The 14309-nt window shown below is 39.7% G+C and overlaps 1 protein-coding gene across 2 annotated transcripts in view; it reads right to left on the reverse strand.

Moving 5' to 3' along the window:
* The window catches only part of erbb4b (erb-b2 receptor tyrosine kinase 4b), a 285517-nt gene that overhangs the window by 62154 nt on the left and 209054 nt on the right, over positions 1-14309 (reverse strand). For both annotated transcript variants that reach the window (XM_084023790.1, XM_084023789.1), the window contains exons 13-15: positions 11664-11796; positions 6144-6237; positions 1211-1365 (exon numbers count right to left, since the gene is read on the reverse strand). In XM_084023790.1, the coding sequence (XP_083879916.1) occupies positions 1211-1365; positions 6144-6237; positions 11664-11796 (382 nt within the window). The remainder of the gene's footprint in view (positions 1-1210; positions 1366-6143; positions 6238-11663; positions 11797-14309) is intronic.

Consider the following 14309-nt stretch of genomic DNA (forward strand, 5'->3'; position numbering starts at 1 on the left):
ATTGTCTACTGGTGGAAAGAAAATATCTCTGCACATTTCTTAGTCCTCCTGTGTTGAAGTTTCAATATCGGCGTCTGACAGTCTTAGCAACGTCTTGTTATTCTGAGGCTCCTTTAAATTTTTATATGGACGGGATGTTGATTTCATCCCTGTGTCTGTCCCTTTCCCTCCTCGTCTATCTCCTTCCTTTTCCTCCCCCTCCCCCCACTCATGCTTTTGAGAGGGGGATCTGCTTATGAAGCCATACCTGTGACAAAACGTCAGCCTGATTTTTTTTTTTCCATTGACGACTACATTGCTATGCTCCAGTGAGTTGGAGGCTGTCACTCAGAGAGTGAAACAACACGCAAGGAAGTGACAAACGCCCTGTAGAGTTCAATACAAAATTATGTCTTACAACCCTCGTTGAATATTATATTGAGTGATCCGTGGCTAGTGAGCAATGGTGAGTGGCAAGCTGCTCCTCTAACTTTCATCATTCGTCCCTTCTCTCTCATTTTCAGCTTTGCGCTTCTGACTATGCACTTATAAAACACTGTGTATATGAAATACAAATTTACTTACAATGAGACAATATGAAGACTCGGTAAGAACAGTCTGTTACTGGTACCCTGTCACTCTTGAAGGGGCACGTGGAAAATCATTTGGCACTGGAAGCTTGATGATGTAGTGACTGCCTTTAAATTACAGCAGCTGAAAAACTCACTAGTAACATGGAAGTCCTATGCAATAGCCAACCAAGCAAGTGCAATATGTCAACACAGTTTATACAACAGACATATTTGTACCAATGCCTCCAACCATGCCTCCTTATGGAGCAGCTTGGACTCCAATAGAGCAGGATGTTATAATATAGCTAATATTGTGCTGTATACATCGGTTTGCAGTTGCTCAGTCGTGTGGATTTGCATGTCAAAATGAAGTTAAATCGTTTTACAAACCCTGAGGGTTGGGTCAGAAAATGTAACTTCAGTGTTATAGTAATGCCATGATTGCTGTAACTCTGAGGTAACCAATCAAAATGGAAATGATCTATGTGTCACCTAATCACCCATTGGATTTTTCAAATGCTTAGTTTTTACCCTCTCAAACCATCTCAGCATCATCTAGATTGAAGGATTTCTCATGTATGATGGGCTGGGACACACTTTTATGAAATAATGACCTTTGAACCCCCAAAACATCTAGTCCTCATCCTGATTGTACTTACCCCTGGGTGCAGTTGGCATGGCAGGGATGGCATTCATTGTTGGCTTCTGCGTACTTGAAGATGAAGCTGTTGGCACCTTGTAGGCCATCGGGGCACTTTTCAACACAATTAGGACCATCCTTGAAATGGAGGCATTTCACACAATGGTCTGGGCCCTGTGGAAAGTGAAAACAAAATATTGTTTGTTTGTCTTTTGTCTAGATGCCCATTTTAATTTCAAAAAACATAAAGCAGTCCGGAATTAACCTTCAGTGAGGGCCTATGTTGCCTTTTAGCGAAGGTACTTCACTGATATTTATTATTATTTGTATTTGATTATTTCCAGCTTTCTCTCACAGATGTTTAGGTGACTTCCTGTGTGAAGAGAGGATATACTGTATCTGATATCATGATGTTGGGCATAAAGGACAAATCTGCGGTATCTCAAATTTAATTTCTGCTGTAGCCTCAGTTTATAATGTAGACTGATGGATGGGTATATTTCTACATCAATAACCTGCCAAGTGCAGGTTTCTCAGCAGCTTTATAGATGAAATAGTTGTGCTTTCGTAGCAGTGAAGGCTTGTGAACGGAAGAGAGATAACAGGTAGCAAGAGACAGAAGGTGAAAAGTACTATAGAGTAATAAGAGAAAGTGAGGGAGAGAGGGGACTTGGATGCAGAATAACACAGTGAAGGGGAGAGCCAGTAAGAGCAAGCGAGATGTGATGTGAATAAGAGAGAGAAAGAGGGACAGGAGGGAGAGAGCAGACGAGACGCATAAAGCAGTGTGAGCGGAGCAGGCAGATAATAACCATCGCTCACAGCACACACAATGACCATAACAATCCGCCTAGAGCAGGATTTATGGAGCTAATATAGGCGAGGGAGGAGGTAGGGGAGGAGAGGAAGAGAGGCAAAGAGCTCTCCCAGATAGGCCTCGCATCATCAACAGGCCTAGAGAACATCTCATTGACAACACTCACACATACACAAACCAGTGGTGGAGGAAATGTACAGATCCTTTATTAAACTAGAAGTACCAGTGTAACAATGCAGCAATACTCCATTACAAGTAAAAGTCCTGCATTCAACATTTTACTTGAGTAAATAAGTACAGTACAGAACTATTTAAATCTGAAAAGTATCCATAGCTGTCAGATAAATGTAGAGGAGAAATGTGGAATCTAAATGTGGTGGAGTAGAAGTATATATTAGAAATTAGAAATAGTACAAATTAAAAGGAAAATTGCACTGAAGTAAAGTACTTGAATAAAAGTACTTCTTTACTTAGAAATAATTAATCACACACACACACACACACACACACACACACACACACACACACACACACACACACACACACACACACACACACACAGTTCCTCGTAAATAAGGTAAAAAGATGATGACGGAGGCAGATAATTATCCTTTGGTAAGTGGAGGAGTGTGCATTAGTGCCTGTTCATACAAAACCTGAAAGAGTGTCTTTGCAAGGGCTTATAAGCACGTGTGTGTGTGTGTGTGTGTGTGTGTGACTGCATATATACTAATGCCTCTGCATGTGTTCTTTGTAGCTTCTGTGTGAGTGTGAGTGTGTGTGCGTGTGTGAACATGCATTCACCCTGGTGTAATTATGCAAATTGAAAGTCTTGCAGCTCTCACTGGCTTTAGCGTTAAGCCTGGCACTTCGCTTTTATGAGTGTCTTCCCACCCATGGCTATCGGTGTGCGCGTGTTTGTGCATGTGTGTGTATCCACGAGTCCAATCACATCAGGAAAGCTACATTATGTGAAATAGTGTTTTGTCCAGCAGGGCATTCGGACATCCAAAAAGTGACGGGGATGCACAGCGTCGCAAGCAGGTAGCCTGCTGTAAATTTAAATTGGTCTGCTTGTGGGCTTAAAACCCATGTTTGTGTGTGATGTTGTGTGTGTATAAAAAAAAATGTCTCGTCCATATCTCTTCTTTCCCTTTTAACGCACAAACACGGGCATCTCAGGAGGATTGGAAATGAATCTTTACGGCGTCAGAGCTTATAGTCAAGATGGGCAGCCATATAAAATGCTTTTCAAGGCATCATCAGGTACATCAGGAAGGATTTACGAGTTATTTTTACTATGATATAATACACAGACCAAGTCATCATGCTTTGCTGTATACCTGCTGGTATACGCTCCCACACTAGACCACAAACTATTTCATGCATTAATGATAAGTTGAAGTGATAAAAAACCGTCAAGGTTAGAGGAGGTAGAAAAGAAACAGTGGGACAAATGGGGAAGTGATGGATATCTATCCTATGAATTTCCATCCAGTGGTCATAAAGAGTATGTAGCCACTCCAGCAGATTCAAATGTATCATAGATATCGTATGTTTCTCTGAAGCGAGTAAGTGAGCATTTGTACCTCGGAGTGTGTGATTTACATTTACATTTAGGAAATTTAGCAGACACTTTTGTCAAAAGCGACTTACAATAAGTACATTTGTCAAAAGAAGGAAACAAAGAAACCACAACGTATCATTGCCGATAAAGTAAGAGCTAAAACATGTGATTGCATGTATGTGTGTTCCTCAGCTACAATGTGTTTACAACGTGTGAACATTTCACAGTGGAACGGCTTTGCAAGTAACAAGGACAAAGACAGGATGGATGGAGAAGGAAGAAAATATGCCCCTTCCCTCACCTGAGGTTTTTGTTATGTTTCTCTATCACACAAATAGTTACAAAATACTGCAGGATTATTTTACTAGTATGTTACGTAAAGGGTGCTAATACAGGATAAGGACATAGACACATTTCTAAACCAGACACCAAAATTAGGGTGGGATTTTTTTTTTTTTTACTTGTTATGGATTTCCAGCAAACATAAAATGATATAGATCAGCATTTATGTCAGCATGGTAGCTAAGAATTAAGGAGTGATGTACTGTGTGCTTTACAGAGGAATAAAGACGAGAATCACTACTGGTTAACACGTTATGTTGTCTCCTATAATGACTAATGTCACAATCTGTCATACTTGCAACTTAATCTTCACATTTTGCAGCGACACGTTAAGAATCAGTATTCAACAGGATACTTCAGTTGAGCATCAGTGCCTGATGTGAAACGCAAGCAAGCTCCAATCGTTCTGTAAAGACGGTATAATGGATGCGCTTGCTGGAGATGAAATACTGTGTCACTGATCAACGACATCAACTTCTCTAGATGTACCATTATCACTTATTCTGTCCGTAGCACAGCCTTAATTCTTGGCTAGAGTCGCACCTCCACTCTCTCTCTCTCCGCAGAGGGCATTAGGCCTATCAAATCACTATGTGTAAGCTGTAATGTAATTGCTATGGGCTCTGTGGCCATAACATGATTGCTGGAATCCATTTGTGGTATAACAGGTTACTCTGGGACATTTCCATTACACACAGCTTGACAAGTCACGCACACACACACAGACACACACAAACACACACACACATGGCTGAAATACTGCATGAGTGTGTACAGTACTTGGAAAACGACGGGGAGCAAATATAAGAAATAGATGGAAGATGTGTATTGAGTCACGTAAAGAATCTTTCAAGTAAAGAAGAATGGAAAAAATACTGTTTGTGCTGTGAGGTTTTTTTTTTTTTACTTTTTCTTCTCAAACTGCTTGAAGACGGCTACAGGTATCTGAGTTGTTTTATAGTCTTCATAGCAGCCACCTTGCCCTCTCTAGTTTAAGAAGCCAAGTGCAAGGTTGTGAGGTATGAAGCAGACAGCTGAGATAATTGACCTAACGAACCTCCTCCTCCTCAACGACAAACACACTCTACTCAAGCCACCAGCCAACTTTGGCCTTTGCTTCCCAAGTTTGGACACTCGTATACTAACACCCCAGTAGTTTTGGAAGCAACTACTTCTAAACCATATTGGGCAAAACATCTGACAGCGTGTGACGGGCCACAAAAGATAGCACATGGCCCCTCTGGCTTGCATCTGTCGCAAATCATCCCTCTCTATCAAACAGCAAGATAAGATTTTAAGAGAAAGCACAGGGTCAGGGGCCTCATGTGGCTGTGGATGTAGTGTCCTGGAAAGGCAGACATGAAATGAAGGTCAGGGATTTTCTTTTCCACTCTGGCATTTTTCTAATGTACAGCTGCGACCAAACAAGCTTTCAAAGAGCCTCTATGCTTTTCTAAGAGCGTGTGCAATGCAAAGGTTTGTTGGGGAACAGATGCCTTCTTGAGAAATAAACCAACAAAAACATAACGACCAATTACTATTGAAAAGAAAAGGATAAAGAATGTCTGTCCCTCAATATATTTTTGATGGTAATGAAAACAGATGCATGTACTGAATAGAAACCCAGAGCAAATTAGCATGCAAAGTACTTCAGATTTTAAAATAAACAATTGGTTTTACCTTTGACTCGGAACATGAGCCATCAATAGCTGAAAGGTACACTTTGACTTCTAATGCAATAATTAATCATAGTCCAAGTTGGCCACAGGGGGTGTATACAGCTCCACGTCACCAAGGTTCGAGGTGAGTAAAGCAATGCTCTAGCCTTCTTAGTTTTGGGGGGCTCAATGCTGAAAACAAAAATGTACCCCTTTAAACAGTTTCTGCTTTTTAGCCGGTGAGATTCATCATTGGTTTTAGTCTTTTCATGGGATTTGTTGACAACAGGAAGAATACAGGATATCATGAGCCACCTTGTTTTTAATAAAACTTAACCTTGTATTGATTCACAACGCCTGTCTTTTTCACCTTGACGACGGCATCTAGCTTTAAGAAACATGAGACATGTTCATCCTTCAATGATGGAATAATGTCACTATTCCTCTTAAATGAATAGATAAAAGCAACTGCTCAAGCAGCTGTCCCCTCCGTCTACATTAAGATGACACACACGAATGAGTGCTTCAGTGTTTCACTCGTCTTTGTCGTCTATAGGAGCAAGCTTACCGGACCGTTGCAGGTCAAAGAGTCATCCTCAGCTCGCTCACACTGGGCATCGCACTCCACACACACCGTGCCGTTGGCATACTCTCGAAGATCCCTGAACAAGAGGAAAGGTATGGGGGGAGGGGTTAAGAAAGGTGAGGAATAGAGAGTGATACAGGGGTGAGAGACAAGAGGGGGAGTGAAACATTGTTTTTTGAAATAGAACAATGAAATGGCTTTCATCCGATATGGATGTGACATATGCAATAGGCATGTGGAATGTGATAAGAAAGTAAGCGTTATGCAGCTCTAACATGAAAGAAAAAAAAAACACTCAGTTTAGCACAATGTCATAAAAATAAATTGCTGACTGAATCACATTAAAGCTGTATATTTTCTGCCAAGGATTTTGAAATAAGTACATTTTCATTATATATGAATGCACAAATTCAATGCAATCACCTCTTGGACAGATTGTGCAAGAGAAGGTCAGTAGATGTAGTCATAGCATCAATAGGCAGTCTCATAAACACACACGCACACACACATACATACATTGTTATACCCACAAGCATTATAGCCAATTAGCTAACTGTAATACTGATAGCATCAGTCGGGGGGTCAACGCAGTTGAAAGGTGCAGTACCTGCAAGGGGCGCACTCTTTCAAAAATCAATTAAATTAAGTGCCTTGTTATTCAATTTCTGAAATCCCCTTATAATAGTAGAACACCAGAGTGGCCTCGAAAAGTCATTAAATTTGACCACAGTGCGGCTGAGTTGGCTCTTTGCCTTTGTCACTACAGGACAAGGAGAAAGACTTTTGGGTACTTCTCTTTTGGTCAGTGAGGGAAAACAGAATGTTCCATCTCAGCAGTGGAAAAAAAAAAATGTCACTGGCCCAGTGGGATCCAAATCAAATTAGTATTAATTATGCTTCATCTGGCCTTCATAAAACCTTCCAGGAGTCAGGGGAGGTAAGCCTTTGTCTGGGTGTGTGCTAGTTAAAATAATAAAGGCTGCGGTGAAGCTGGAACTGATGTTTAAGACTCATATTGCATGATGTTCTGCATTTTTCTGTCTGTTAGGGGACAAAGACAGAGATATAGTGACTCATTTGAATAATGAACCTTTACATTGATCTGATGCAAAACATTCAAATGGAATTAATTACTTTGAAATGATCTCTATTGCTGTACCTGTATGTTGTCGACGTGAAGAAATAAAACTACACCTTTGGCATTTGGGACAATAACCATCCACATTTTTTTCCTTCCAACAACCATTAAAAATCATTCAAAATATGAGGCAATCCATGCAGCCAATAAAGTTAAATCCCCACAAAGTGAAGTTACATTTTAAAGGTATAAGTCGCCAATTGAATAAAGGGGCTTCCTTTTGGTTTAAAAGGCTGTCTAATACAATCAGATGTCTGTCAGAAGTTTTTGTTTTGCAGGCCTGGTATGGAGTATATGAGGAAAAATAATGCATCATCATCATTATCCTCATTGTCATCATCATCATCATCATCATCATCATTCACAACACAAAATTGCCATTTATCATTTGAGGACAATTGCCTCAAGAAGAAAAGTGTTAGTTAGCAAACCTTACCGTAGCTATTTCGCTGGAGGAAGGGCAGCCGGCATGTTTTCGAGACTTAATAACTGATGAAGCTAGCTAACGTTAGCCCCTCCACCTCCGCACCACCTCTGCCTCCGGAGATGATTGATTGAGCTAACTAGCACACCTTGCTGTCCCTCTATCTTACCCCCTACCAAAGTAGCTTCCTAGTTGTGGGGAATGAAGTGGTACCATGGGGTATGCTAACATTAGCTAGCTGGATAAGGTTTCTGCCGGCCACAGTTTGTCCCAGTGAAGTAGTTTCCTAGCTGCAGGGACTGATCAGTTAGTCAGTGAGCGTGGTTGAGTGAAAATTTGAATGTAAGTAACAAGCATCACGTGAGTTGGTTGGTGTGAATAATGAATAATCAACAACTAATTATCAGAGCAACACTGTTTCAAATAAAATGTCAATCACCTTTATCAATTGGCAATGTAATCACTATATGTGTATATTAACATGCCTTTTCTTCACTTCCATTATTAATTCTAAAGCATTTTCATCACTTCCCTGTCCTTCATTTATTTCTTATACTTCCACCCTTGAAACCACTTTCCTTAAGTGATAAATGGCAATTATGTGTTGAGATTGAGGAATTTAAGATGGGTAAAATTATGAAACATGGCTCTGTTTTCATCACATCCTGACTGTTTCAATCAAATCAGCTTTAAAATGAATCCAACAACATCATTTTTCATCACTCTGTTTTTCATTTCATGTGAATGTATATCAATTAATTTGTGTTACTTCTACCCCATACGTTCTGCACAACATGCTATCCTCGTCAATGTAGATTTGACAGTAAGGAATAAAGATGCCTTGACAAGAAAGAAACTTGAACAACAGGGCAACTTGAGTGCTTGATTAGACAGATAAATACCAAGCGTATACCAAATAAAGGCACAAACAATGATGATATATGAAATATTCCAACAACGTTGCGATGCTCAGAGGGTAGGGTTGGGGTTACTCAGTGAAGCTCTATATTTGGTGGGCGGTGTGTTGGTAACGCTGACAGTGTGGGTGGTGCTGACGTGCAGGTGGACAGGCAGGCAGGGCGTGGCCCCGTGCGCAAGCAGTGACTGTGACACGCAGTGACACGCCTAGCCCCCCTGCCCTAACAGCACCTTCTGGTCCTCCTCATTCTTCTCCAGTGTCGCCACCAAAGATTGCTAGATCGAATAAGGGCTCTGAACTCAACTTTCCAGCAGTTCTGCAAGGCAAAACAAAAATCTAAAATTTTATTTTTAAAAAAACACTCCAGGGAGGAGGATCTTGCCACCTTCTATTGTGAGAATAGGAAAGCATCACATCTTCCCTTTAAAGTCAAGGCCCCCCTATTGTTTTTACACTCTGCAGGGGTGCCTTTTAAACCAAGAGTTATCACCATGTCTATAATTGTTCTATTTACCCCGCGGCTCTTAAATATTATCCATAGTAAACAGAAAAAAATCACAGCTGAACTTGAAAGCCGTAACAAAGAGCCTTGGGGTGTTTGGGGGCTGGGATTTAAGTTTTGATGAGCAGGTTGTGCAGCAGGCCTTCTGCCACAAAATTCCACCCCTCCTATTGGCTGAATAGGACGAGTTGATTCATATTTATATACTTGTCCTTGATTTGATCAGTGGAACACATTTTAGTGCTTCACTCTGTAGGATTTCTGTCAAGTGCTTAATATAGGAATCAGTTTGATCTCGCCTGCACTGGCAACCTGCGAGTTGTTGTTGTTGGTGTTGACTTGAAAAGCACAGTTAAATTAGCGAATAAATTACAAGCCACACTTTGAGGACTTCAGGCAGAAGTTTCCTGCCTGCTTGTTATCACAGACCAAAGACTAATAAGGAGCGAGCTCCCTCCATCACCCTTATACTGTTTACCATTATATAGTGCTCATTATTTTGTATGGGTTTTTTTTTCCCCACTTTTGCTCATATGTTTTCATATTATCCGTTAGAAAATATTCAATTGCATCAAATCTATTTTAGTGGAGTGTATTGGGTGAACATTACTTTACAAATTAAAAATACAAAACCAGGTGTTGATTGAGCTGTGCAGCACAGACCATGTGTAAACTACAGCATTATCAGAAGAGGCTTCCATTGTTGGTAACAGTATTATACATTCTAAGTTGTCTTCAATGCAAGCTGTACTAATAGCAGTGTCTTCCAGGATGAAACAAACAAACTACTGATGCATTGGAACACAATAATCCGGGTCATTATAACAACTAAATCTGAGCTGATTTTTTAAATAGTCAAATTTGGTGAAAATACAAAATGTACCTTACCTTTACAATCAATTGCCATAAAGTCTCCATTCAGAATTACAATTTACAAATTGCATTTAAATTGCAGAGCATTTTAATAGGTTTTGAAAAGCCACTATATGAAGTACACTGTAAAAAAAATCTAAATTTTATGGAAAATAACTTTACAATAGATTACCATTTTATAATATTGTATACAAAGCTGTAAAATGATGGACATTATCTGTCAATGAATGAAAAAAACTTTTATTTGAAGAATAATGCCAATAATAGAAAATTACTTTTATTATTATTATTATTATACAGTATTGTTCTGCTTGCTTGCATACAAATGTGTGTGAAATGACAAAAATTACCTGTAATTACATATGTAGCTCATTATATAAAGGTTTATGTTATTTTTCTTTGTAAATTTTTGTTTTTGTACATTAATATTCAAAGTCTGAAATTCCACACACAAATTTAGGAAACGTGTCATGACATCAAACATAATGATCTCTTTTTTAAAAGAGTACCTTAATTACATAAACATTTCTGCAAAATGACAATAAATATCTGTAACTAAATATGTAGCTAATTATATAAAGTTTTAGAGTAACTGTATTTCACTTTAAAACTCATCAGCATTTAATACTGATATGTTAACAAAAGAAAAGAGGAAACAGATTTGTAAAGTGATGTGCTTTTAGCTAAATTCAAACTGCTCCTTCACAGACAAGGAACCAGGAGAAGTTAATCCACTGGTCCACCTCAGTCTTCACAATATGATCAAAAGCTACTTAAACTTAATTACTAAAAACTAAATTGTTCTCGACTGCCAGTGGAATTTCTAGCTGAGGAGTACGTTTGATTGTGTTTGTTGAGAGTCCATTTCATTTCCTCTCGGCATTGACACAGTGCTATATTTTCGGTACTGGTTTGCGAGACGAGATGACGTAGGCCTACATTGTTTGCGCCAACGACTTCCATCACTTTATAAGGCATGCAGTGGTCAGGGACATGACATTTTTATTGCCACAAATATCTCCAAGGTCTGTTATTGACCATAGTTTGTGTTGCGCAGGGACTGGCCGGGAGGGAATCTGTTGATCTTTCATGACATTGGCCTGTATTTGTCATTGTGTGTTGAGGGGGCATTGTGAAATGCTTTACATTCGAATGTGAGCCCTTCATCTTCATTTGTGTTGATGCCCTGCAGATTTTCTTTGTTGTTTACATCTGTGTTTTCCCCGATTCACCTATGGGGGGGCTGTTGGAGCTAGACACACATGTTCTTCTAAGGACTACAAAGACAATGAGTGCAGTCTGGCTATGAAATCATGTTCACTCATAGCATACATGTTATCCTTGAAAATAGACACTGACCTTTCCTACTGTTTCTACTGCTTTTCTATTTAGCTGTCTTAGTTAGTCTTAGCATCAATATCTAGAAAAAGCACAATGAAGGAGCTTTGTGATTTAGTGGTTTACTTTTTCTTTTAGCATTGCATAGAAAAAGATGAAGACATGCACAGACATAGGAGGTAGATGAAGTTGTGCATACGTTATAATTACAGGCGAACCTAAAATGCAATATGGACCTTTCTAAAAAGACATTTCTAGGACAATAGTCAGGAGTCATCTGCACGTGTTCATGCACATGCATAACTCACCCTTCATAGAGGTTGCAGGTATCCACACAGGTTCGTACACGGCTGAAGTATCTGCAGGAGAGGCACTGGTCTGTGCCAGGACCCCAACACCCAGTGTCCGAACACAGGGGGTCACACACCATGCGCTCCTTGGCTGCTCAATACAAATGTACACAAAAAGAAAGACAGTATAAAGAGAGAGAGAGAGAGAGAGAGAGAGAGAGAGAGAGAGAGAGAGAGAGAGAGAGAGAAGGCTGTTAATTTGCTGCAACCTATAAAAGGTGTGTTTTTGTGGGAATGACTAAACAATGGCAGGAGACATTGCAGCAAGACCGAGTAATGGGTGGTAGGTGTCAAGGCGAAATATCTGCTGAAGGATAACACTATTTCTATTCAGTGAATTGAGGGGTCACACAATAACAACCTTCATGGAAAGACGACCTAGTTCCTCCTATAAAATACTCCCATCTGATAACGGCAAAATTTACACTGGTTAAAACATTAATTTGAGTATCTCTTTCCAGACAAGATACTGTGATGGCAATCCAATGTGAGTGTATGTACTTTACAGCAATCATTCGCAAAGACTGGGTCAAGACCCACAAGTGGGTCGCAGCAGATTTTATTTGGATCACCGGATATATTTGCAGAATTTCTTCAATATTGTTTTATTTAACATTTTTATTTGCAGTGCACATTTGAGCCACATGAGGCAGGCTTAATAATTGTATTATTCTGCTAATTGCAGCCTATCTCTACTATGAAAGGCTAGCGTGCATCCTGTTTGTTTTACTGATGAGAAGAAACACCTGTTAAGCATAATCCACCTAAATGTATAACTCATGAGAGAAAATAAAAAGAATGAGACATCCTGCTAATTACGTGGGTCCCCAGAAAACAGGTTTGGGAAAAACTGATCTACAGTATGTTCTGTGTTTATACAAACTGTCTACTTATGCATAGTGTGTATACAGTACTGTGTGATATGACTCACTGTGGAGCGAGCAACGGAGAAAGCTGTTCTGTTTCATTATAAAAGCAGTCGAGCAGACGGCGATAAGAGCTGAGACTTTGCTGTCTGGATTTATTTGAATAGTTGAAACACAGCTTTTTCAGTACTTGTCATAATGTATGGTGTCTGAAGGCTGAAATATAGATATTCACTATTAGAACTAAAGATTTTTCTATTAGCACAAATCCAAAAGTGTTAGTTTCTGCTTTCAACTCTCAAATAAATAAGCAAGCATTTTCAATGTTTGGGATATATTTATATTGCAAATCTAAAAGCCACCTTTGATTTACAAAAAAAGCATTAAAAGTTCCCATTCACAGTGAACAGCCTTTATGCTTGCTTATATAGCTCAACAGACTCAGGCCATTGCATCTACTATGTTCCTCTCTCTTCTCTCTCTCTCTCGTTCCCCTTCAGCACTCGTTTCTACAAACGAGGTTGCTACACCTGAGAGCATCACAGTGACAAAATGAGAGAGTAATTGTAGTAACGTTGTGACAGAAATGCAGATTCAATCAGAACTTTCATCCTCTCCATCTACATCTAACATGACGTTATAACAGACTGCAGCCACCGACGTGAGCATGGTTATGATAAAACTTTTTTTTTTAAAAACACTACTATTTTTGAAGTCCTGGCCACATCTATGCCAGGGGCTATGCCTCTGTTTCAGAAACAACATGTTCAGAATGCTGGAAAAAAATCAGATAGAAGGATGCAGATACATGGGGAAACAGAAGTCAAGCGTTTCCTTTGAGGGTTAGGGATGAAAGCGTTGCCTTCCACAAGAGACAAAACCACCTCTGTGGGGCTTCCAGTGCCCTAGGTAAACTGACCATGCAGAGGGAAAGATGAGGAGAGGGAGACGGCTGCCGAAAAAGGGAAATAAACAAGGGAAGAGGAGAGGTCGGTTGGGTTTTAACTATACAGCACTTGCAAGATCAAAAAGATAAGAACTTCAGATGTTTCTGACATGGTTGGAAAACAAAAGCCCATGGGGCTGGAGCTGTCAGGTGCCTAGGGAGATAGGAGTACATGCTAAGATTATGAAAGAGAGAGACAGACAGAAGGAAAGAGAGGGAAAGAAGAAAATTAGAGCAAGAGAGAAAAAGAAAAATACATGAAGAAACAGAGAAAGAAAACCAGGGGAAACAGTCAAATTGAAAGAAGAACAGGAGAGATTTGGGTTTGGGTTTCCGGCGGTTGAATGTCTCCACCAAACAGTCAAGTTGCACTTTACATCCATGTGTCCAAGATAGCATCACTCCATCATTTTATCCTATTAGACACTGGTAAGAAATTGTCATAATTAGCATGTGAATACTTGAGTTATACTATGGAAAATTATATAAGAATACTGATCCTAGCTTTGTCTTTCACACCCAGAAAGGGTCTACCTAAGACTGAGTTCTATTCATTTACAGTCAGACATTTTGGCTGATTAGTGATTTTAGCTGATCAGTGAAGTCACAAATGATAAAACGTGTAATTTGTTCTGCACAAAAATGTGAAGCAGATCTAACAGGAAAGTCCTGCAGATTTCACTTATGATCTGTAAACACCCACCCATTCCTGAAAAGAGCTCTAAACAGCCATGTTCAATGCTTGTGCAGCTTGCAGCCTTTAAGGTATTAGTGAGAAAGGTCTAGTTATGA

Source organism: Eutrigla gurnardus (genome assembly GCF_963514095.1).
Source record: "Eutrigla gurnardus genome assembly, chromosome: 12".
NCBI classification, from domain to species: domain Eukaryota; kingdom Metazoa; phylum Chordata; class Actinopteri; order Perciformes; family Triglidae; genus Eutrigla; species Eutrigla gurnardus.